A 24,570-nucleotide genomic window follows, 5' to 3' on the forward strand; every position below is an offset into this window, starting at 1 on the left:
CTAAATCTCAAGACTTTTAGAACCAGAACAATATCTTATATGTCCATATTCTACACAGTGTCTAGCAGAGTGCTGTCACGGCAAGGTTTAAGTAAATATTTGATTGCTTGAAGGAGTAGGCCACAGGTCCTCCACTGCTCCTCTCCTATAATCAGCAATTCTAGAGAAAGAACATTGCAAGATACGTTGTATTTTCTGAGCACTCTGAGCTTTCTAATAATCATCTGAATAAAGGGGTGGGATTGGAAGAAAGAATATTCCCCTCCCCCAGCTTTCCTACGGGATTGTTCAAAGCCCAGGGCTCACTCACCATGAAGAAACAAACAGCATCAGAGATCTGCAGGAACTCTTTAGACTGCCCCACAGACAACTTAACATCTTTGCATTGGAAGCAGATCAGTTTCCCGTCTGGCTTACTGAACAGTTTCAGGTTCTCTCCATGCTCTGGGCACAGTGGATGGCCCTTGAGTAGGGGTAGCTTCTTCATCTTCTCTGCCAGCTTCTCCAGTGCAAGGTTGAATGTACAGTTGCTATATTGACATATCATCTTACACTCAGGACAGAATGTTTCCTTTGCTTGCTGCTTCCAAAAGTTTTGAATGCAGGCCTGGCAGAAGTTGTGGCCACAGGTTAGCATCAGTGGATCCTGGAACCAGTCATTACACAGAGGACAGTGTAGCTCCGTAGTAATATCTTGTATCTGCACTTTAGAGGGTATCTGGGTGATCAAATCATTCACTTCAATGTGGTTGCCTGGGTCAGTGTTTGCGGAGGATTTGGGAGATACCTTTGGAAAACAACAGCTAAAATAAGTTCTCTTTCTAGCTGTCCATTTCAGCACTTCAGGATAGTGGGCTCCATTCCTAAAGGAGCTGAGACTTGGTGCAGCCAAAGTAAAAGCACCATAATCTCTTCTTCGAAATTGATCCAGTAAATTCAGTGCTTTCTAAATCATCGTTTCTTATTACTCCCAACACGATTTAAACTTTAACAGAGTACTCAACCAAAGAAATGTATTTTATTGTACATCCATCCCTCCACCCCTTTCCCCATGTATCAGTTGAAAGTTTTGCTTTCAATTTCTGTTCTCCTAGTTACTACCTTTGTGTTTGACTTTATTTTCTGGAAGTCATGCACAAAGAATTGGAAGATCAATCAGATTCCTCAGTCAATGGCACAATATCCCCAACTATAAAATCATCCAGGTCCTCCCCCCTCCTTTGTAAAAAACACATTACACAAATAACATATATACAGAAAAATACAGAATCTTAATTATACAGCTCAATGATTTCCAACACTATACATTAATTTTGCCTGTTTTTGAATTTTATATAAATGCAACCATGCAATATGTACTTTTGTTGCTGGCTTCTTTTGTCAACATAACATTTGTGAGATTTTTCCGTATTGTTCTATGTAATTGCAGTCCATTCATCCTTATTGCTGTATAGTATAAATGTGTAAATATGCCATCATTTATTTTTCCATTCTACTGTTGATATACTTTTGGGTAGTTATTAGTTTGGGACTTACAAATAGTGTTGCTAGGAACATTCCTGTTTATATTCTTTGGTGAATACACCCCCCCCCCACACACACACACACACACACACTTCTCTTGGGTGTATAACTAGGAGTGGGTCATAGGATTGGCATATATTCAGTTTAGTAGATATTGCCAAACTTTTTCTAAGTGGTTATATCAATTTACAATGCCACCAGTGTTGTCCCATATGTTTGTCAACACTTAGTATAAGTATATTCATTTAGCCATTCTGGTGGGTATGCAGTAGTATTGCATTGTGGCTTTAATCTGCATTTGCTGGATGACTATGGATATTGGGACCATTTTCGTATATTAATTGTCCATTTGCATTTCCCCTCTTGTGAAGTGCCCATACAAGGCGTATATTTTATTGTTGAGTTGTCTTTATTCACAGGAGTTCTTCACATAGTCTAGATATGAGTTCTTTTATCAGGTACACATATTGCAAATATCTATTTCCACTCTGTGGATTGCCTTTTCACTTACTAAGTGAACACAAGTTTTTAAAATTATTATTTGACCTTTTTTATTTTTAAGCATAATGCAAATACAGAAAGCAGCATGAAAAAAGTGTATAGATTATTGAATTATTAATGATGAACAGCCATGAAAGGAGATAGAACCTTGCCAGCTACCCCGTGAGTCTTCCATGTACTCCGTACCACCTAACTGCCCCTCCCCCTACTCCTGAGACAATCACTATCCTGAATTCTGTTAATCATTTCTTTTTCCGCCTTTGTTTTGATGTTTATGTAAACAAAAATCATATTTTATGTATTTGTGCCTTGCTTTCTTTGCTCAACATGAGTTTTGAGATTCATCTATATTGATGAACATAGCTGAAGTTCATCCATTTTCACTGCTAAATAACATTTTCCTGATGAAAATGTATTTATCCATTTTACTGTTGATAACCAATTGGATTGTTTTAGTGTTTTGCTATACAACCAATGCTACTATGAACATTCTTCCACGTGTTTCCTGGTATACGTGCAAGAGTTTTTCTAGGTTATTTAATGTTAAGCCATCCTTTCTTTCCTGGAATTATTCCATCTTGATCATGATATATTATCTTATTCATATATTGCTGGATTTGGTTTGGTAATATTTTATTTAGGATTCAACCTTTATGTTCATAAAAGATACATACAAGAATGTTTTTTTTATTTTACATACATGCAAGATAGCTTTTTATTTTATTTTCTTAAACTATCTTTGTGTTTTTTTAAAATCTGTTATACTAGTTATATAAAAATAATGGGAGGAAGGTGCCTTCTTTTTCTCCTCTCTAAATTTGTGTAAAAAATAGAATTATCTTTTCCTTAAGTATCACCAGCAAAACTTCTGGGATAAATGTTTTGTTTTTAAATCTTGTTTTATTTGGAAGTACTGATTTACTCCTTGAATAGTTATAAGTTTATTTAGATATTCTATATTTTCCTGAGACAGTTATGGTCATTTATGTTTTTCTAGGAATATATTTTGCCTAAGTTTGTGAATGTGTTGGTGTAAAGCTATATTCTCTTATTGACTTTTTATTATGAGATATATTATTCATACTCATGCATAATAAAAGTGTACAAAACATTTGTATACATTTTAAGTAATGATAACAAAGCAACACTTTGTAATTACCACCCAGGTTAAGAAATAAAACACTAACTACCAATACCTTAGATGACCCTTGTGTGTTCTTCCCAATTGCATGTGTCTCACTTCTCATAGAGAGCAAAAGTCCTGCCTTTTGAGTTAAACATTCCTACACTTTTCTTTATTATTTAACCATCTGTGATTGTATCCCTAAACAATATAGTGTTTTGGTTTTTTTTCTGTTTTGAACTGTATGTATGTGGAATCATACTGTATGTATTTTCCTGTGATTTGTTTCTTTCTCTTAACATTATGTTTGTAAAATTAATCCATGGAGAACCCATGTAGCTGTTCCTTTCCAATTATATATGGTATTTCATTGTTTGATATGCTACAATGTATATATCTAGTCTACTGTTCGTGGATATTTGTTTCAATTTTTCTGACCATTACATACAATGCTTTTCCTTTTAAATTCAAGTTTATTGGGTGACAATGGTTAGCAAAGTTACATAGATTTAAGCTGTACAATTCTGTAATACATCATCTATATGTCACACTGTGTGTTCACCACCCAGAGTCAGTTCTCTTTCCTTCACCATATATTTGATCCCCTTTACCCTCATCTGCCACCCGCCGCTCCTCTTACCCTCTGGTAACCACTAAACTATTGTTTGTGTCTATGAGTTTTGTTTCTTCATTTGTTTTTCTTGTTCTTTTGTTGTTTTCAGTTGTATATACCACATGTCAGTGAAATCTTATTGTTCTCTACTTTTTCTGTCTGATTTATTTCACTTAGCATTATAATCTCAAGATCCATCCATGTCACACAATGTTTTTAATAACATTCTTTTATGTATCTCTTCGTGAATGTGTGTAAGAGTTTCTCTAGGGTCTCTACCAGGAAGGAAGGAAGGAAGGAAGGAAGGAAGGGAGGAAGGGAGGAAGGGAGGAAGGGAGGAAGGGAGGAAGGGAGGAAGGGAGGAAGGGAGGAAGGAAGGAAGGAAGGAAGGAAGGAAGGAAGGAAGGAAGGAAGGAAGGAAGGAAGGAAGGAAGGAAGGAAGAGAGGAGAAGAAGACAGAAGGGTAGAAAAGATTATTTTCCAATAGGCTAATTAGGACACATCCTGAGTGATTTCCATAATCCAATCTTTTTACTATCAAGCTGATCTCTAGAGCCAGCAAATGTGCTCCCATTTCCTCTAGCTAGACTTGGGTAGGTGTCTAAGTCCAAACTCAGTGAATCAAGCAGGTGCTGTAATCACCTAGCATTTCCCACCCCTTATTTTGAGAATAGAATACAGAAGAAAAATACTTTCTTTCTCTGTAGTTCTGAACACTTTTGGGACTTCAATTAGGGGAGCCAGCAGAGGCTTCATAAGCACTTTAAGAATATCAGTCGATGAAACAGGAATGGATTTGATAGGTCAGGCAAAGGATTAAACTGAAAGAGGAGCCCAGCCCTTCCTGTTGATTGAAATGGTAACTATTGCACACTTTTCTACAGAGGAACATTGAACTGGGTTTTTAGAAGCTGCCTGATTCATTTTATTTACTCACCTGAACTAAATATGCTTAAACCTTAAATATTAATTTTAAGTACTAAATACAGTAGATTAAAATTTTGAATTCAGGACTGATATCACTAAAAATGGCAGAGTAGGGAATGCCAGGGAGAACTTCACAAAAAAAACTAAAATACTCACAAAAACTGTCAGAATCAACTTTTGCAGAACTGTGGAATCTAGTCAAAAACTTAAAATATCCAGAAGAAAACTTAAGGAAAAAGAAACTGCCGAACACTCATTTAATGACTTACTGTCAGTCTTCATCCTCTTTGACTTACTGAGTCTGTCCTTGGGCTCTTGTGATGCAATGCTGTCCTAGTTCTCCTGCCTCTGACCACTTCTCTGCCTTGGCTGGTTTCTCTTCCTAGTCTCACTTTCTTAAGTATAAACAGTCACTGTGGTCTGTCTTCAGCTCTCTTCTAGCTCTGTTCTTATTACCTAGTGAACCATTCAATCCTATTTCGTTATGTACAACCTCTATAGAGGTGACTCCCAAATCTGTATCTCTGAGCCCACATCTCTGAGCCCACAACTGGGTCCCTGAAACTGAACAAGACTGAAATAGAACACATCTTCCTCCCTTAGTCATTTTCTTCTCGTGACTTCCCTATTTCTATTTATTACATCACCAATATCCCAGTTTTGAAATCTGAGTTATCTTTGGCTGTTTTCTTTTCTTCCTCCTTCCCCAGCATTTAATCAGTTGTAAAGTCTAGTTAATAATAAAAATAATAATTGCTAACGCATGTCTGCCTGCAAAATCTGTTGCTTTCCATAGCCTACCAAAACTTTTGTGTGTGTTTTTTTAAAGTACCCCAAAATTCAGAATTCTCTACAACATGTTACAAACTCATTTCTAGTCTTATTTCCCACGGTACTATTATTGTGCAGTGGAACATTTTAATTTACCATCCCATTATATATTTACAATTCATTTAAATTCCGTAAACCAAAAGATAACAAAATATTTTTTTAAATGATTATTCCATTTTTTGTACTAGGCTGAGTGGGCAATTCTGTGGAAGCAAAGAGAGCAAAATCTGTTTATTCTCTACCCTCTCAATATGTGCTTAGAAGATCAAACTTAGAAAAATATGCCCATCCGGGAATATCCAAGCACAAAATATATTGCATTTTAAGACAATCATGCTGTCTTGAAAACTTTAAAATTAGATACATTCTGTATAAGATAAAATTTGTGGGAGAACCTAGCCAATGGAGGGTGATTTAAGAGAAGTATTGCCTAGCTGAGCCGGTTTTTAATCATAGTGAATGCAGGATTTTTGGGAAATGGATGCCATTTAGGAACTTTATTCAATGTGTTTTTTAAATATATATAAAGTAGATCAGTGATTGCCAGCTCGGGCCAGGGGGAAATGAGGTGAAATAGTGATTACTAATGGGTGGTGATAAAATGCTCTAGAAGTAGATGGTGGTGATGGTGTACAACTTTATGACTAAGCTAAAAGTCACTGAATTGTACACTTTAGAAGGATGAATTTTATGATATAAAAATATGTATTTAATGTTACTGATTATTGATATTATGTGATTATTTGTTATTTGATTGTTAATTCATCTTGCTGATTGCGGTTTTGCCAGTTCCCCTGACTTTCAAGAACATAGCCTCTGCTATAAAATAGGGATTATTTTAATTATATTAGCTAAGATTTACTGAGCATTCACTGTACAAAATGCTTTATGCACATTATTTTCGTTTAATCCTTATAATGACCTTATAACATTGGTATTATTGTGTCATTTTTAAGGAAATTGAAGCTTAGAGAAGTTAAATAACTTGCCAGGGCCACTCAATAATTAAGTGGAGGAGCCTGAATTTGAACAATTTATCTGACCCTAAAGCCCAATATCCTAATGATTGAGTCAGCAGAGAACCAGTCAACGTTTTGTGCAACTGAATTTATTAAACAGATCATATTTGTGAGGCAAAATAGCTGGGACAATTTCCCACTGCTCTTGAGGAAGGACTAGAATTGGAAACCAAAGGAAATTCTGAAATTACCTAGAAATCTTAGGAAATCACACCCACTGCCAGCCCCTTAGGGAAAGTCTAACCTTAAGACACAGGGATAGAAATTCAAGTCAGGGACTGATACTCATCCTTACAAAGCCCCTGGCTGGCAGGAATCACTTTCTTCCACTAACCTCGTACATTTTCACAGAGCAAAGAAAAGGCAGGAGTAGGGCAATGAGTCCTTGGAAACTTGCAAAAGAAATAATTTTTCCAAGAGTTTTGCGTATTTTTCTGAGAAGGTTTTGATCATGAACTTTTGAAATCATGGATACTAAAATATTTAAGGGGAATTGTTGCCTTTTAAGGGCATTTGTTGCATATTTAAGGGCATTTGTTGCTTTTCAGCTTTTATTCCTTCAAAGTAATTTTTTGAAAATGTGATGGACAGATTTTCTGAAGAATTAACCTTAAGAGCAGAGAAATACAATTCACTTATAGAAGACAAACCATAGGGCACAGCCAACTCAAATACAAGAGCAGCATATAGCCATGCTCCACACCCCTGACATTTTCACATAAGAAGGAAAGATTATGGACTTGTTGACTATGGGAGCTTCTCAGAGTTGGTTGGGTTTTCCACACTATGCTGAGAAAACCCGCTGAGTTAGAAAAGAGTAACTCACCTCCATTAAGCTCTATCGTCGGGCCACCAGGGGGCAGAGGCAAGCACTTGGACCAGAGCTCAACACCGCCAGGATGGCTGCAGACTAGGAGTCCAGGACCCAGCAGTTTCGCTAAGAACGGGTTCAGAACATGACTGAAGGAGGAAAAGTTCAGGAGCTGAGAAGGGGAAAGGCCAGAGTGAGGTCTGGGAGATTCCGTGACAGTTTGTCAGTTGCTTTGATCATCATTAGCTTAAGATAAAGAGAAGCCCTGATTGGAATGGCCTACCTACCCACCCTTTTTTGTGAGGGATAGGGAAAGCAACTCATCTAGAATTGAAGTGGCAGCCTAATCTTAAGGTTCACATATTCCCATATATGGACTAGGGTGCTCTACGAAAGAGGAAATAAATCTCATCATTGTCCTACAAGCCTAATGCATGAGCGATAACCACCTCATGCCTCATGATCCCACCTGAGCATTGAGACACCGGCTAAGTGCCTTTAATAGAGCTATTCCACCTCTCAGAGCTCACATTCCATTGAAACAGCCCCAACTCTTATGTCTGAGAAAGTAACAAATGCGTGGAAAACCCAGGCCCTAAGGAAGCAAGATGAGAAAGCCTCATTTTGAACAGCTTTCTTCAGCAGTTTTAGCTCACAGATACATAGCTGGACTGTGCTCCTAAGTAAAGAGCCATCATGGAACGAAACAGCTTTTCCTACAATAATTCCTCTAACTCAGTATATTTTCTTGAATGTCTAGCTCCTAACTAGATGTCCAGCCTTATGCCCACAACTCTTCCCCCAGTGTTTGGGATTACCCAAATATGCAATGCTTCTGTGGCTTTGCACATGTTGTCCCTTCTGCTAGGGAGCCTCCCTTCCCTACCCAAACCATGATCCCTTCATTAAACTCTTCTGTAACCAGCCCCCCAAGCTTTACCCACCCCTATCCCTTGTAGATATTTTGCTGACTCTATATCAGAGTTTCTCAACTTCAGACCTATTGACATTTTGGGCTGGCTAAGTGCTTGCTGTGGGGTCTGTCTTGTGATTTTTAGGATGTTTAGCAACATCTCTGACCTCTACCCACTAGGTGCCAGTAGCAACCCCCTATTTGTGACAATCAATAACGTCTCCAGACATTGCCAAATATCTGCTGAGGGTATAGGCGTGGGACCTACCCCCAGTTGAGAATCACCACTTTACACATTTCTATAGCACCCTAGGTCTTTGTACATGCCTGTACTTGATTTTTTAATTGTTTGACTGCATGTCTGCCCTTGACTAAATCATGAACTGCCGGGTAATGCTGTGTCTTGCTCATCTTCACAGTACGTGGCATTCATTGCATCAAATTCTATGAAATACTGATGATCACTTAGAAACTATGTCCCTAAGTCAAAAAATTAATTCGGTTTCACCTTGAACATTTTTGTTGTTGGCTAAAATGTTTAATAATGTCTAGTAAAGATGATTGTACTAAATCCTAGAGTCTGCACATTCTTGAGCTTTTAGCCCAAGGGCGAGAATACTGGCCTAGAAGATAGAAGCCTTGTCTCCCCCTCTTACCCTCACCCCCAGAGCACTGAGTAACCTTTGCTAAGATGTTTAACTACTCTGGGTATTATTTCCTCCATCCATAAAATATGAATTCTTAAGACTCCCCTTCCATCTCTAAAGTTAGTGATTCTAAAACCTCTATAACAAGTGATCCCAAATGTCACAAGGGAACATTTCCAATTTTTATTTCACTATTTAAAAAAAGTTGGGGAGAGGCAGTGGACAGTGATGTCTAAGAAACTACACATACCAGGTTTTACCATATAATCAGTAGGGGGAAAGAGACAAAGTCATAAATCAAAGTTGCTTTTCTTTTCCAAGTCTCTATAACAGATTACAATACCTACCTCATAGGATCATTGTAAGAATTAAATGGGATTCTATGTGTGAAGAAGTTAACAGTACCTGGCACATACTGAAAACCCAACAAATGGTAATAGCTATTATTGCACTAACATTCGTATAGCAAACAGTTTATAAAACTTCAACTCATTCAAATTAACTTTGTCTTTGAATATAAATTCAAAGTTCAATTTTCCATCTTCTAGATTCCAAGGAAGTTACTGGGAAGTCAGAGTTATTTTCTTTGAGGCTTCTTTTATGCAGCACCTAGCAGATATTTCCAGCATAGCTTTTATTACACTGAATTACTTTTTTTATTGTGTTAACTATTTGTTTTCACATCTCTTCCCCACTAGCTGGGAGCTTCTTAGTGGAAAAGACTGCTTTATTCATCTTTCTAACTATACAGGCCTACCACACTATCAAAATTGAACAAATACCAGGTAATTGAGTAGATGAGTAAGTGAACTAATGAATGGCCCATGCCCAGCAATGCACTGCACCTTCTTTCTTCTGGGTGGAGAATAGAGAAGCTGCCATTTCTGTGGCTTGGGCTTGTTCAGAAAAAAGGAAGAGAGAAATTGGTTCTCTAAAGGCTTCCTTCTCAGGAGAGAAGCCATGTGGTGTGGTAACTGACTGCCTCTATCCTGTCACATGACATCAGCAGCCCCTCTGCCCTCCCTTTAGAGGATCAGTAATGCTGGCAGAGCCACAACTGGGGCCACATGCCTTCTTCATGCCATCTGCAGGAGTCGGGAATATGCCCTATGGGATCTTTCTGCCTGCTGAAAACTGAGGGGATAGAAAAGGGCCCATATCAAATGCTGCCCTGGTTAATGTCCCCCATACAGCGAGTTATCATATTAGTACTGTCTGTAAATAGTCCCCAGGACAGTGAAGCCAAAAAGATTTTCTCAAAGACAGAAACCCACCTGCATAATATCATAAAACTGAACTATGAAATTGGAGATGGAAGAAGAAAACTACATGTTTTACTTTCAAAATGCTATGTATTAATGAATGTCGAAAACTGTCATAAACAAGGCTGGCAGAATAGCCTGCCGTCCCCAACCACAAATACCTTGTTTAGAACTACCCAGTAGGACCCAACCCTGCCTACTAGCCTCAGATCCCAACCCCGCCAGAGAGTGCTGGAGGAGTCCAGGATTGTAGGGCGCTAGGATAGCAGGACTTACAAAGGCCTGTGCCTCCCTGAGACTCTGTCCTTGGTCCTAGAATCCGTGAGGCTGTCAGGAAAGCCCAAGGAAGCCAGTAGGTAAGAAACGCTGGGAGTGCGTGATTTGCGCAAGTCCTGTTGCTGCTTCTTCCTGCTCTGACTGCAAGGAAACTACTGTTTGAGAGATCAGACACTGAGCTAATGATGTCATTGAAACCTAATTTACTTTATTAACACTCCCCGGGATAGCCATCCCAGTATGCAGATTTTAATATCAAATCCGTGGAACCTCATTGATGTAGCTAAGAAAAAGACCTAAAAGTTTATCCCTCGTGATAATTTTATGTTCTTGTAGAGTAACTCATTTCTCCTGGCAGGCGTACTTAACATGTGCAGTTGGGTGACTTCAGTGTAGACAGACAATAGAAACACCAGTCCTTGCTGAAAGGGGGGTCTGACTCCTCTACTCTCTCTCTTACCTCCTTTCCTTTTCTTTTTTTATTTTTAAGGAGGGCACAGCTCACCGTGGCCCATGCGGGGATCGAATGGGCAACCTTGGTGTTATCAGCACCACGCTCTAACCAACTGAGCTAACAAGCCACCCCTCTTACCTCCTTTCTTGAACAGCTCAATTTCAATCTGTGCTTGGTGAAATCCACACATATTATAGTTTAAGAAATTTGGCTTTCATTTTCTGCTGTAATCTCTCAGTGAACATCTGGAAATGACAATTGAAAATTGCCAGTTAATCTCACTGTGGGGCTATCTTGGTGTAAAGCTAGATCAGGCATCAGTGGAGAAATCTGATTGCCCACCTCTCCTAATCCCATTTCTATTCTGGCCAAGGAGTTTCCACTTTTCCAAAAAGGTACCTGCAAGCTAAATCCAAACTGCCACAACCGCCCCTCTGGACTCCAACTACTGTCACCTCAGACCAAAACCATCTCCAAAGAGCTACCACAGTTCAAAGGCTTGTATAACTCTGCTGGCTGCGCTAAAATGAAACTGTGACATGCAAGGGCAGGAAAGTGCCAGTGCAGTGCCAAATTCCTTAGACCAAGTTTACTTCATCCTTTTTCTTACACACTGCATAAAATTCACGTTTATTTTTACAGGAAAATCAAAACCAGGATCTTTTTCCCTAATTCCACCTCCATATTTTCCTGCCAACTTTCAAAGAGTCTCTTCAGCCTTCATTGAGAGCATGCGGAATGAATCCTTATGAATCTTTCTCTGGAAGTTCTCCTCCCAGGCCTTTAGTGGCTCCTTAGCACCTGTAGAATAAAATCTAAACTCCGTAACACAGCACACAATGCTCTACACGTGATGTGATCTTAATCTTCTTGTCTAGTTTTAGTTCTCGCTTCTTCCCACAGCCATGTACAGTAGTCAGCCAAATTAATCACATTAATGTGCCCTGTGGCAGCTCCCCTCGGTCTCTGCTCTTACATTTTGTTGGGTTCCTGCTCCTACCTAGGTGTATACCTTGACTGTCTGTGATGTGTGAAGTACCTAGTACTGTGCTTGGGACATAGCTATTGCTTAAAAAAATAGCAGTTGTCTTTATTAATACCTTCTTGCTTGAATTCTTAAGAGACAGAATGTAAGTCATGCTCCCACTAAAACAAACACTTGATCCTTGCCTAGATCTTATACTCCAAATCCCTATCAAATTTTCCTCCCTGATGAGCTAGGCTAAATACTAAAGTAATAAAAATCAGTGTCCCCAAACATATCTATGGTGATAGTAATCAGAACAGTGGTTATCTGTGGGCGATGGGAAGGGGGCATAAGGAAACTTCTGGAATGATGGAATTGTTCTATTTTGATTGGGGTATTGGTCATATGCATGTATATATTTGCTCAAACTCATCTAATTATACACTTAAGATTAATGCATTTTTCTGTCTATGAAATGTATCTTAGTTTTGAAAAAAAGGAGTACTCTCTATTTTTCCCCCCTAAAATGTCTATGTGAGCAAGGTAAATATGTAGTGGGCTGTGTAGAATACAATAAGAAGGGTCGAGGGCTGCTGGCAAACTGGAGAGTATGCTCTTTGTCCTGATCACATGGACAATACATATAAAAGCAGAATCTGTGTTTAGCAGGCACCTCAGGTGTTTCGATTATTAGCCACATTTATGATACACTGTGTTATGTCACAGAGCAATTAATAGTCTCCAAAGTGGGATGCACACAATAAATCTTTTGAAATGTAAGAAAATAATACTTAGAAATTCTGTTTTTTCATTTTCATATTCTCTTCCTTCTTTCATTTTAGCACATACAAAAGAACCCACAGAGAGGAGTAGGCCATATTTACCTTGCATATCCTGCCAAGTCAAGCAACTCACGTCTGTTGTCTAGGACTTCCAGAGAATGCAGTGAGTAGACAGACATGATGCAGGGATGGGCACTGCTCCACTGGCAAGACTGAGCCTCCACGAAAGAAAGCAACTGCTACAACCACTGTAAGTAAGAACAAACTTTACTGCACATTTTGTTCTGAAGGAAAAGGAGAGAGCACCTTAGAAATCATTCCTTCTCCAATTCTAAAGTACAGGCTGAATTTTGAGTACTAAGTGATTCTCTCTGAAAAAGAAGAAAGAGCTAGTGGGTGGGTGTGCTTGGGGTGAGGGAGGGGAGGAGGTCTTCCCAAGGTCTTCCCAGCCAGGCTGCTGGAGCAGCTGCGACGGTGATGCAGTGATGTGTTTGTTCAAAGAAAAGCATGCCAACTTGTTGATCAGCTGACCAGTGTGGTAGAAGGCAGGGATACCTGTAAAACTAGGATGAAGGCAGCCCTTCTCTGGCTTGGCAGATCAGAGAGCACAGAACCACAGCTCTAGCTTCCTGTGCGCCTAGGCAACTCCCCAGGCTGGCCTCGAAAGCCATGAGGAGTCCCAGTAGGACATGGTGCCTACCCATTGTAATACTCGGCTTCACGCTGCTGTTGGACAGGAGGTGAGAAAGGACTGACTTCCTACCACTCTGATGGAATCAGGAAATCCAGACAAACCCAAGGACAATACTCTGGCCCACTAATGAAAATAAAGTCTCCATTGCTATAAACAAGCCCGGTATAATAGTTGCTTAAACAAGAATGAAGTTTATTATCTCTCAAGTAAAAGTCCAAACTCATATTGTGGCTCTGGTTTGCAGAGTTGTCAATCTCCCAGCTTGCTTCTGTCTACTTGCTCCACTGTCTCTAAGATGATGCCCTTATTTACATGATCCAAAATGCCCACATGTGGCTAATTAAAAGTCGATTCCTATAAGAAAGAGAAAATTGCTTTGAGGACAACCATCAGTCTCTGACTCACTGTAACAACAAAAGTTCCGCCCTGCATCATGAAACCAAAGGAATCAAAAAGCAGTCTTATAGTTTGTGAGAAATAAAAGAGTTTTTTATATAGTCCAAAGAGCAATTTTTGAAATCTGGCTTTTTGAGTTTGGAACATTGGATGCCAACAACCCTGTGTTTTCTGCGCAAGGATATGGAAAAATCCAGCCAAGGGGTTTGTTTGTCCTGAGCAACACAGCGCACATCATATGTAAATGCGGTGGTACTTGTAGCTGCCAAGTGTTTTCAAACAAACTGGGCAACTTTTACTATATTTAAGGGAAGTGAAGAGGCACCAAGTGCAGAAGATGTGTCCACATTCTGTAGAGTAGATGTGTCGTCTACTTGATTCAATCTCCGAGTACCCATCCATACAAATTCGGCACTGGATATACCCAGGTAGGGTGCAACTTAAAGTCACTTTTTCTAGGGCATTATGGTGGGCACTGTTGGTCACATATACATCTCTGTCCCTCATCAACCTCTTCTTATCACTGCTCACCACCCAGCTACCAGTTTGGCCTTGGCGTGACCTTGCATTTCTCCTTGGCCTCCTCCTTTCTTCAGTAATCACAACAGAGTCGTGGTGAGTTAGGTCAATCACTGCGGGTTCTAGAGGTTCAGAGGTGAGGTCAACTACTTCATCACTTTCTCCAAGTTCTATAAGTTCTGATTCCAAGACCATCGCCGGAGTTGGGCTTCCTTCCCCAGCTGTACCAACTTCTTGGGTTTGTCTGGAATTCACCACGTTACCATCACAAATACTTGTGGTCATTGTGCTTTTGGGATCCAGTCTTCAGAGAAGTAAGTGATCTGTGCCAAAGTTTACAGTGAATGTTAGAGTCCTCAGTTTCTCACAGATGTTGGTCAGTCACTCTCTGACTTAAATAAGAATGTAAAGCCCAGATTTTCTGGTATGTTTGAACTCTGATTCCGGTTCTAGTCTTGTCTGTGTTCTCATGGGGGAGAGGGCTGTGAATCTTCTGTGATCCACTCATAAGGCAGCTCAATCTGAATTTTTAACTGAAAATAAAATGAGAGAAAAATTAAGCTTTAGTAATACTTAAAATTGATAGTAGTATAAAATGTATAAATATATACCAAAAAAATGCATAATTCAAAAATGTTTGAGTTATGCACGTAAACAAAGTTTAAGCTTTGTGTCCCTCCTCATTCCATGTCCTGATGGTAGGCAGGAGAAGGAGAGTCCAAGGGGCACTTACATGAAGAGAAGCACACAATCATAAACACCAAGAAAGGGTCGTAACTTCCTTCAAGATCCATTATGAGGATTTCAAGGAAACACTTATTTTTTACAAAATAAAAATGGAGAGACCAATAAGCTCTTTGCACATTTGAGTTTCTAATAGCAAATAAGAAGTGAATCATTTAGTTCATGCAGAGGTTCATGTTATCCAGGATTCCCTTTCTAACAGAGGCAGCAAGAGGGGTTTTGAAGAGTTTTATCCCAAATTCTGTTCTAGGAAAGAGGAGATGGAGTTGAGGCATTCATCACAGAGGGAGTTGGTTTGAGTCTAGGCTCTCTTACTTTTAGGTATGTGACCTACGCGGTCAAAGTTCTCAAAATCTCAGAATGTAACTCCTTTTAAAAACTTATTTTGTGATTTAAAAATCATGTTTCATTCATCATTAAGGAAATGCAAATCAAAGCCATAAGAGAACCATTTTACACCTACTAGGATGGCTATAATAAAAAAGATAGATTAACTGTTGGAGAGGAGGTAGAAAAATTGGTGCCCATACACTGCTGGTGGGAACGTAGACTGGTGTGGAAGCTTTGGGAACTAGTGTGGCAGTTCCTCAAAAGGTTGAACGTTCAGTTACCATATGACCCAGCAATTCCATCCCTAGGCTTATACCCAAGAGAATTGAAAATGTATGTCCAGACAGAAAACTTGTACATGAATGTTGATAATAGCATTATTCATAATAATGAAAAGTGGAAACAACCCACCCAAATGCCCATTAACTGATGAATGGATAAACAAAACGTGGTATATCCATACAATGGAGAATTATTTGGCAATAAAATGCAGATACTTGCTATTAATATGGATGGCCTTTGAAAACCTCATATTAAGTGACAAGCCAATCACAAAAGACCACATACTGTATGATTCCATTTATATGAAATGTCAATACTAGGCAAATCCATTGGGAGAAATGGGAGTGACTGCTAATGAGTAGAGGGTTTCTTTAGGGGGTGATGTAACTGTTCTGAAATTGAGATGACGGTTACACAACACTGAATATACGAAAACTCACTGAATTGTACCCTTTACATAGGTGTATTGTATGATTTGTAAATTATATCTCAATAAGGCTTTTGCCAAAACAAACACATAATTAGCTGCCACAGAAATGTCACACAAAACAGTGTGACACGATCTGGATTTATACACACACCCTAGAATATGGACGAGGAAGTGCGCAGCGTGAGAGGAAAACGGGGTCAGTATAGAAGAGGGCGCAGTGCTCAGCGCGCCACCAGATACGCTGACCTCACCCATCGGACTCCACAGAAACCCGCCTTTCATGGGATCACTGCCCTCAACTACTCTGTATTTGCCTTTTGTGTCCCGCCTGCCAATCCTTTGCGCTGTGCCCAGGAAAAGGGAACCCCTCAAAACGAGGTTTGGCAGCCCGCCAAGCAGTGTCCACTGCCCCCAACCCCACCAACGCACCCAGCATCCATCAACAACCTAGATATTTTGTCCTGTCCCGCCCTCCCCTGCCCGGGTAGCTATCCAGCCAGAATACAGCAGGAAGCGTGCACTCAAGCGGCAAGCCACTTTCTGGCCTCTCCGCGGCTTCCCAGTCCTGTCTGGACGGAGCCTGAGCGAACTGAACTTGGGCGGGGAAGGAGGACCGAGGGAGAGCTAGTGGACAGAGAAAGAAGCAGAGGGAGAGGCGGCGGGGAAGGAGGTACATGCCTTGAACGCGCCCAGGCTGGCCAGGGGACTCCTGCGAAGAACAGAGCGAAGGTCGCGAAGCGAAGAGATGCTTACATATTTCCCACCCACCCAGTAGCGGAAGGCACTAGGGTTTTGCCTCCTTTTAACCCGCTGTTTTAGTTTCTCAACTGCCCAATCAAACCCTGAGCCCAGAGTGGTTCGTCACCGGTCTCTGGGCAAAAAGTGCTGTTCCAGGCTAGAAAAGGGGACTTTCCCGTCCTTAGTTTGCTTTTCTCCCAAGTCTCATGCTTTCCGAGAAAGGGAAGGGCTTGGCTGTTGTGTGTGTGGTTTCTTTTTCTCTTTTCCCCTAGTCATTAGACTCTCTAGAAAAGTGGTTCTTAGTAAAGGCACTATGCCTCTGAAAGAGACTTTTTGTAAATTAATTGGGCTATTTTCTAATATGGGGTTACTACAGGTATTTAGGGGCTGAGAGCCAGGGGTTCCAGTCTACACACACACACACACACACACACACACACACACACACAACGTATGAAAAACCTGCTCATAATCTGGGCTTTACAATCACATGAAAAAATGTGTTTTATTTTTCAATTATTTTAATTGTATTCCTTGAATATTTATTGACAATGCCAGGCCCATACACACTGAATTTTCCAGGAATTCAACTACCAGGCAATTCAAGGGAAGATGTATTTTTAATTTTTTGTTTGCTTTTGGAATTTTACCTAAAGAGTTTCACCATTTCAGATAATCACACCACAGACAGCAAATATGGTATCTGAACCTGAGTCACCAATATAGTGCAACTCTCATCAGTTCAATGTCATGGTTCTGTTAACCAAAGAAGAGGTTTAAGCTGTAATAAAGAACAAAAAAAGCATTTATTTGAACAACAAGATTGCAGTCTGAGAGATGTACATTTGTGTAGAAACTCAAACTGCACTGTGGAGAGAACAAATAAACACAAAAACCACAAAATGTAACTCTTTCATGCATGTGAAGGATTGCTGGGTGGGTTAACAAGGATTGGTTAGTTCCAGTATGCAAACTAGAGAGGTGGAAAGTGCAAGGAAGGAAGTAAAGTGCCTATGGGGGCGGGGGTGCCAAAAAATGTATATACATGACTTGTATTCATCTTTCGTTAGCGGTATATATTTGAGTAGTACAATTTTAATACAGTTGTTTCCTTTCTTAAAATGTGTATACATTTTTTTGGTACCCTCTGGATGTCCATGTAGCATCTTGTTCCAAGATGCTTCTGGCTTGCTAACCTAAAAATAAAAGACCTTTCCAAGTGAGAGGCAATAAGCATTTGAGATTAAAAAAAAAAAAAAAGTAGCATTCTGGATGCACTGATTCAGAGAGAAGCCCAAATAGTTTTCCAATTCGTAGACAAAAGGCAATGGCTGTATGTGAGAAAGGGAAAGGGAACAATTATGTCAACAGAAGGAAGGCATTTCTATTGGTGCAGATAACAGTGATGCTAATTCTAAACAATGTTTCTCATTTTCAGTCTCATAGTCATCAGTCCTGTTAGTCATAATATCTACTTTTCTTCTTATCCTTGTAAAGTTCTTTGAAACACAATGTTGCTTTAGGCCCAGTCCAAAGGTTATTTTGCCCTGTTTTAACATGACAAAGGTTTGAGGCATAAAATGTGCAAGGCAGTTCCTCTGTCATAACAGCTCCCACTCCATTTTAAAGTGACTCCATTTATTATTTTTTGACAGGCTTCAGGATGTTTTGAGCTGAGTTTAGCAACTTAGTAGCAGTTCTGAGAACTGATGCATAAGATGTGCAAGGCCCCACTTCCTTAATAGCCTCCTAACTCTTATTTTAAGTGATGCTCTTAGCAATATTTATTCCATTGTATTTTCTTCACTATCAGTTTACAGAGATCCTGAGCCAGTTGCAAGCATCTGGCACTTTTTTACACCAGCCAGTGCAGCCAGGCTAAAGCATTCACATGCTAAATTGCTTGGCTTTCATAATCAAATTAGTAAAAGGAGCAGCCTTGAAATAGGAGGTGTTGGGGAAAAAAGCCGGGGGTGGGTGTTGGATCTCATTGGAGTGGAAACCTCTAATCTACACTGGAGTTCTGGGGATTTTGCACATCTCAGTCTACCAAGCCTGACCTTGAGTACTGACTCTCTATCCTAGACATCTAGCAGGCAAGGCTCTAATACAGAAGTGACTTAGTTACTGTGCCATCACAAGTTAATGGATGAGAATCCTTCATTTTATAGATAAGGAAACTGAGATCAGGAAAGGTTAAAAGATTTGATAGAAGATGAACTGTGACAGAGGTAAGACTACAAGCTCCTGAAAATGCAATTAAACTTTGTGAATTCTTTAAGCAAAACCATTCCCAGAAATGCTGAGACTACCAGAAGAGAGCTCTGCCTAAAGATTACCTTTGGAGGAACTGTCCAGAGTAGGGCTTCTGGGAGGGAATTCCTTCCCGCCCGTTCTCGGGAATTTTTTTCACTTTCCCGTTCCGTTCCCGAATCCAGAGAAAAGTTGGTCAGGAAATCGGGAAAATCGGCTCCTTGAACCCAGTAATACCCACAATGGGAAATAAACGTACTACTCACAATGTATCTCTTAGACATTTACGATGTATCTCTTAGACATTTTTCCTATTTATCACTATCTGAAGTTACATTGTGTTACAATGTTACCTGCCATCAGACGCACACAGGACAACAGAATCAGATATCACATGACCAGCTAATTTTAGCTCTTGTAAATCGAGCATATTTGATCATGAAGAACAGAAAACAGTTTGTATTTACACAGAGAAATATTTATTTTCACAACCCAAGATTTGACTACAAAGTCATCTTCAGGTGAACTAAGGAAATGTAAGGTAGTTTACCTTAATATGACATTGTAGTCAAATCCTGGGTTCTGAAAATAAAGATCTCTCTGTGTAAATACAAACTGTTTTCTATTCTTCATGATGAATCGTTTCCACAAAGTGACGGCCGATACTACCAACCACATTCGATCAGTTTGTTTGCGGCTGTAATTGTGATGTATGTGAGTGTTCTTGGCTCTCAGCTGCTATGGATAAGTCAGTCTATTTAAAAACAACTTGCACTGCTAATATTTTATTCCAATATTACAGTAATTTCCGATCTGATATCATAATGTTTTGTGCCACTTTTTAGCTATAAATATTCGCTGCACGATATAGGTCTTAATTTTTTCTTAATCCTTTTAAAGGAAATAAAATTTGAATTGGTTAAACATACAAATAAGAGATCTTGTGTTTCTCACAAAGTACTCGAGCAACATTAGTTGTCTATGTGAGATGGAAGAGGATGACTTTTTTGCCTTGTCAAATAAGAATGAAATTGCATGATTGGCAAAGTCATTAATGGAAAGACTTTTTAAAGGAACATTTACAGCAGAAGAAGTTCCAAGAGAAGAAATAAAGGATGTCCTTACAGAGAGTTCTGAATCTGATCTGAAGTGTGAATTGACTAAAGTAATATCAATTTTGACCTCAAAGATCAGCCCTATGCATGCAGACAAAATATTTGCTTCGCTAAGGAAGGATGAGCTTACATGAAGCAACGCATTCTCTCACTCCCAACTTGAAGATGCTTTTAGATGCACTCATAACAATTCGACCAATGTCTACAGAAAATTAAAGAAACTTTTCCACATCAAGTATATTTCTTACAAAGCAAAGATCACGATTGTCTGGGCAATTAATGATCTATGTTTCTTAAAGTTTCATTTTAAAAATGACAAATAAAAACTATGTGATGTATTTTTTTAAATTTTCAAACAAATAATATTTGCTTTTGTTTTCTATTAATGTTTAATTTAATAAAATATTTAAATGAGATTGGGAATGTTAATACATTGTGTGATATATGTAAAAACTCACTGCACACTATTAAGATGTGGTTAAAGTTTGTATTAATTACATTGTTTATATTTTGAGAAAACTTGAAATATAACAGAAACCTAGCCAAAATGATACCGTAGTGATCCCTGTTTAGCGCTCAGGGCAAGAGATGCACTAGTCATGAAATTCTGGTCAACCTCCATTTAGGAAATTTTATTTACTCAAGTTTTGCATCGACCTTTTACACATAGGAGTGTCTCGAACCCTCTGAAAGGCTATGCCCAGGGCCACAAACCCCGGTTGCCCCACCTTCTCTACAGCTTTTCTGTTTATTAACATTTATTGTTACAGCCATTATTACAGATTATCAATGAAAATTAAACTAAAAAGATTATTTTGGAAATTCTCGGGAAATACGATTTCCCGTTCTCAATTCCCGAAGGTTCCAAAATGTCGGGAATTTGGAAACCCTAGTCCAGAGTGAGGGCCATCTTTTACTTAAAGCCCTTTAGGGAAAGGAATTCCATCACTGTCATTTTTTGTTTGTTTGTTTGTTTTCCACCAGCTTGATAGGTTGGCTGGTAAAGGAATGCACATGATCAGGCAAATTAAAGTTTGTATTGTAAGAGACAAAAGTCTCTCAGGCTGAGCAAAGATGGCTACAGCCCGAGCTGCATGTCTAAAGGATACTTGCAGCCCTGAGGCAGGGCTGAGGAGGGTTTTATAGGGGCGGAACTGACAGGATGGCTGACTGCCTGTAAGCGAGTGGCTGTTTTGTGGCATTTTCTGTTATCACAAGTTTGGCTCTGTCTGCAGGTGCAAGCCAACAGACATTTTGTTGTTTTCTTGCAGACATGGCTCGTCTGTAAGTCAAGGTCTCTGAGACCTAACATTCAAAGACCTAACATTAAGTCAAGGTCTCTAACATTCAGAGACCTAACAGCTCAGTGCCAAGAAGTTTCCCCTTGTATCTCCTTGCTGCGATATTAGATAATTTTATGTTCTAGTGAGCTGTGAAAATGAAGAACCACCAAAAGTAAAAGCAGTTACCTGGAGCTTTACATTTTACAATGCTCTTATCATCTTACCCTTGTCGGAACAACCCTGGAACAGTGCCTGGCACAGAATAGATATTCCATATGTGTTGAGTCAATAATTAAGCAAATAAACGAATAACCTTTATGATGTAGGAATAATTATCCCATTTTATGGATATGGTGATGAAGAGTCAAGTCAGAAATATGACTTTTCCAATTTCTTTTTTGTGGAGTTAGGATTCGAACTCAGGTCTGAGTTCAGTGGCATTCACACTTTAATGCTAGCCCCTTAGAATGTTTTTAATGGAAGTTTGGGATGGCATGTGTTATGGGCCCAGCAGAGGATGTTAACAGGAAACTCACAGTAAGCAGACTGATGCCCCACCCCAACTCTATGAGCCCATCCCCAGCTTTGCCATATTTTGCTGCTAACAAGTGGCACTAGCACGTTACCCCTGGAACTGCAGATTACTCTCAGGCACTGGAGCAAGCTGGAAGTACCTGCACGTTTTATGTTTCACCCCGCTTCACACTGCTGGGCAGCCTATCGCCAAAACAGGATGATGTGGAGTACTAAAACTCAGCTCCTTTGTTTCGAGGCAAGACAAACTGACGTGTATTGTTTGTTCTAGAGCTCCCTGTGAGAACAGGCTGAGTGTGGAACTTCTGAAATCTACCCTCACTGGGCTTCTTCCCATTCTCTACCTTTCATCTGCACTCCCTTTTTGGCTTCTCATGGAAGCCCTTTCTCAAGAAATCATTTGCATCCAAATCCTTGGGTCAGGGCCTGCTTCTTCAAGATCTCGATCTGTGACACTCACTGACTCTTCAGGTGATGAAAATGGCATACACACTTGCAGGCAGCTATGGATACCTAGAAAACCACTTCAAATACCACCGTGACATTGTGTGTCAACAAGAATCATTTGATCTTTGTTAAAACAAAGTGAAAACAGTAAAAAAGAGGAAGTGGCCCATGGGGGAAGGGAAGCCTTCAGTTGGGCCTGTGTGCAGCAAAGATAAATAATCTCCTCAATTTCCTAGTTATTTACATCATCGGTGTTGTGGAGGACGAAAGAAGACAAATAACTGTGCATCCAACTAATGAGAGAAGATGTACAGAATTTAGTACATAGTGCTTGATATGTGTTTAAACTGTTATTTTTAATTCTATTTACTAAATGTTTTTTTCCTATTGCTCTCCAAAGTGTCAGACCAGCTTTTAATGCATAAAGCTTCCAGTCAAGGTACTCACAGATGCTTTGTTTATTTCAAGGTATCTAGGACCCAAATGTTAGTCTTCAATTTTTTTTCTTTCTAAAAACCTAAAGTCCAAGGAGAGATAAAGTAAATTTTTGCTCCTAAAACTTTAATGGCTACATCACAGACAAAATATTTATTTTATTAAAGGAAGACCTTGAGTTTTACCTCAAGAGTTTACAATATAAGAAAGACGAGTAAAAAACAACAAAAGATATTGGGAGAGTGGTTGTTGACAAAAACTAGAAAAGACCAAATTTGCCAGTTCTCTGTATTATTTCCATTTATGCCATGTTTTGATTAGGGATGGTGAAAAAAATGAGAAAAATTATTTAAAAGGATTTTTAAATAAACAAAATAATAACACTAACCATTTTTAAAAACAGAATAAAAAACAAAAATCTGCTGAGAAACTAAACACACGAAAATGAACACTGATAAGTGGTCATCTCTGCGTGGTGGGATTATAAATTTTCTTTTCCTTTCTGCCTGTATACACTTCCTAAAACATAGTGAACATGTATTCAAATAATGAAAGTTGTAACACTTCAAAGCATATAGAAGTATGAAGAACAATATTTTTTAAAGTCTGCTTTCATCTTTCTCCTGCTATCTCAGTCCCTGTTCCTAAGTAAACATTGTTGTGTATATTTCTGGACCCTTTCCTGTTGATTTATCTGCTAAGAGAGGGTGAGGGGAAAGAAGTAAAAATGTTAATATAGTTTGTTTAAAAATAGGTAAAAATGGGATCAGAAGTAGCACCTCAGCTGTGGAGTGCCAGAGATAGGAAAATGCTGAGAATCTGAAAGAGGGGATGAGCAGGATGAGTGCCCCAGCTGCCAAGATCCGGGATCCATTCTTGAGGAATATTACATATAAACCACTATGTTATAGTCACAGTCTCATCTCTTGACGTTTTCCTTGTAGGTCTTTGGGTCAACCGAGCAGTTCCCAGTTAAAACTACTGAGTTCTAACACACATTTCTGTATTTCTTTGGACTCTCTTCCAGATGCATTCTCTTCTCCTTTACCTTGGTGAATTGCTGTAAGCCAAGGTTCCCACCTGACAGCTTTTTCTCACTATCCCTTGCTTTGATCATTTAAGGTAGGGGTCCTTTCAGGCCATCCCCTACAGGTCTAGAACCTGCATCAAATCATACGCTGTCCTTCTCTGGTGTCTTGGACCTTTCTAAATTCTCCTAAGAGGGGAATTATAAGGAAATACAAGGAGAACTACTTTATAAAGACTAAATTTTTAAAAATAGCCATAACATAAAATGGAGAGTGATGGGTACACATTGAAAAAAATTCAGTGGGGTTCAAAATGTGGTAATCTCTGTCCTAGGAGTTTGCAGAGGTTTATATTTTTCTTTATTTTCATTATTTGATGATGAGGACAATTTAAAAACAATTCTACAATCAATTTTCTAAAAGAAGTTCTATGTATCGATTAGCCAAATAATCCTCTAAGTGATTTATTTGCCTCAAGCTGAGAAATAGCTTCCTTCAGCCTTTTCACCAATAGAGTCTGGGGGTGTGTCATGCAGGGGACCCGGCTCACTGCGCCATTTGTCGCGCAGGGCGACCTGCGGGGTCTCTGCTCCCGCTCCCTACATAAGTACACAGGACGTGGTGAGGCCAAAAAGGAACACCCATGGAGCCATAGGTAGGGGAGTCATATCACTATATTCTCACTGGCGGCT

At 39.4% G+C, this 24,570-nt stretch overlaps 1 protein-coding gene and 1 pseudogene across 11 annotated transcripts in view; both read right to left on the bottom strand.

Moving 5' to 3' along the window:
- TRIM69 (tripartite motif containing 69) overlaps positions 1 to 13,476 on the bottom strand; it is a 28,997-nt gene extending 15,521 nt beyond the window's left edge. The window contains exons 1-5 of one of the 11 annotated variants that reach the window (XM_074327817.1): positions 13,351 to 13,476; positions 12,753 to 12,898; positions 11,040 to 11,146; positions 7,365 to 7,521; positions 311 to 787 (exon numbers count right to left, since the gene is read on the bottom strand). In XM_074327817.1, the coding sequence (XP_074183918.1) occupies positions 311 to 787; positions 7,365 to 7,370 (483 nt within the window). In that variant the 5' untranslated portion in view covers positions 7,371 to 7,521; positions 11,040 to 11,146; positions 12,753 to 12,898; positions 13,351 to 13,476. The other 10 variants (XM_074327815.1, XM_074327814.1, XM_074327812.1 and 7 more) reach the window with 10 other exon arrangements.
- A 39-nt stretch (positions 13,477 to 13,515) lies between these two features.
- LOC109444149 (E3 ubiquitin-protein ligase RNF4) lies at positions 13,516 to 16,858 on the bottom strand (annotated as a pseudogene).
- Positions 16,859 to 24,570: the final 7,712 nt, after the last annotated feature.

Source organism: Rhinolophus sinicus, linkage group LG03, assembly GCF_036562045.2.
Source record: "Rhinolophus sinicus isolate RSC01 linkage group LG03, ASM3656204v1, whole genome shotgun sequence".
Taxonomy (NCBI): domain Eukaryota; kingdom Metazoa; phylum Chordata; class Mammalia; order Chiroptera; family Rhinolophidae; genus Rhinolophus; species Rhinolophus sinicus.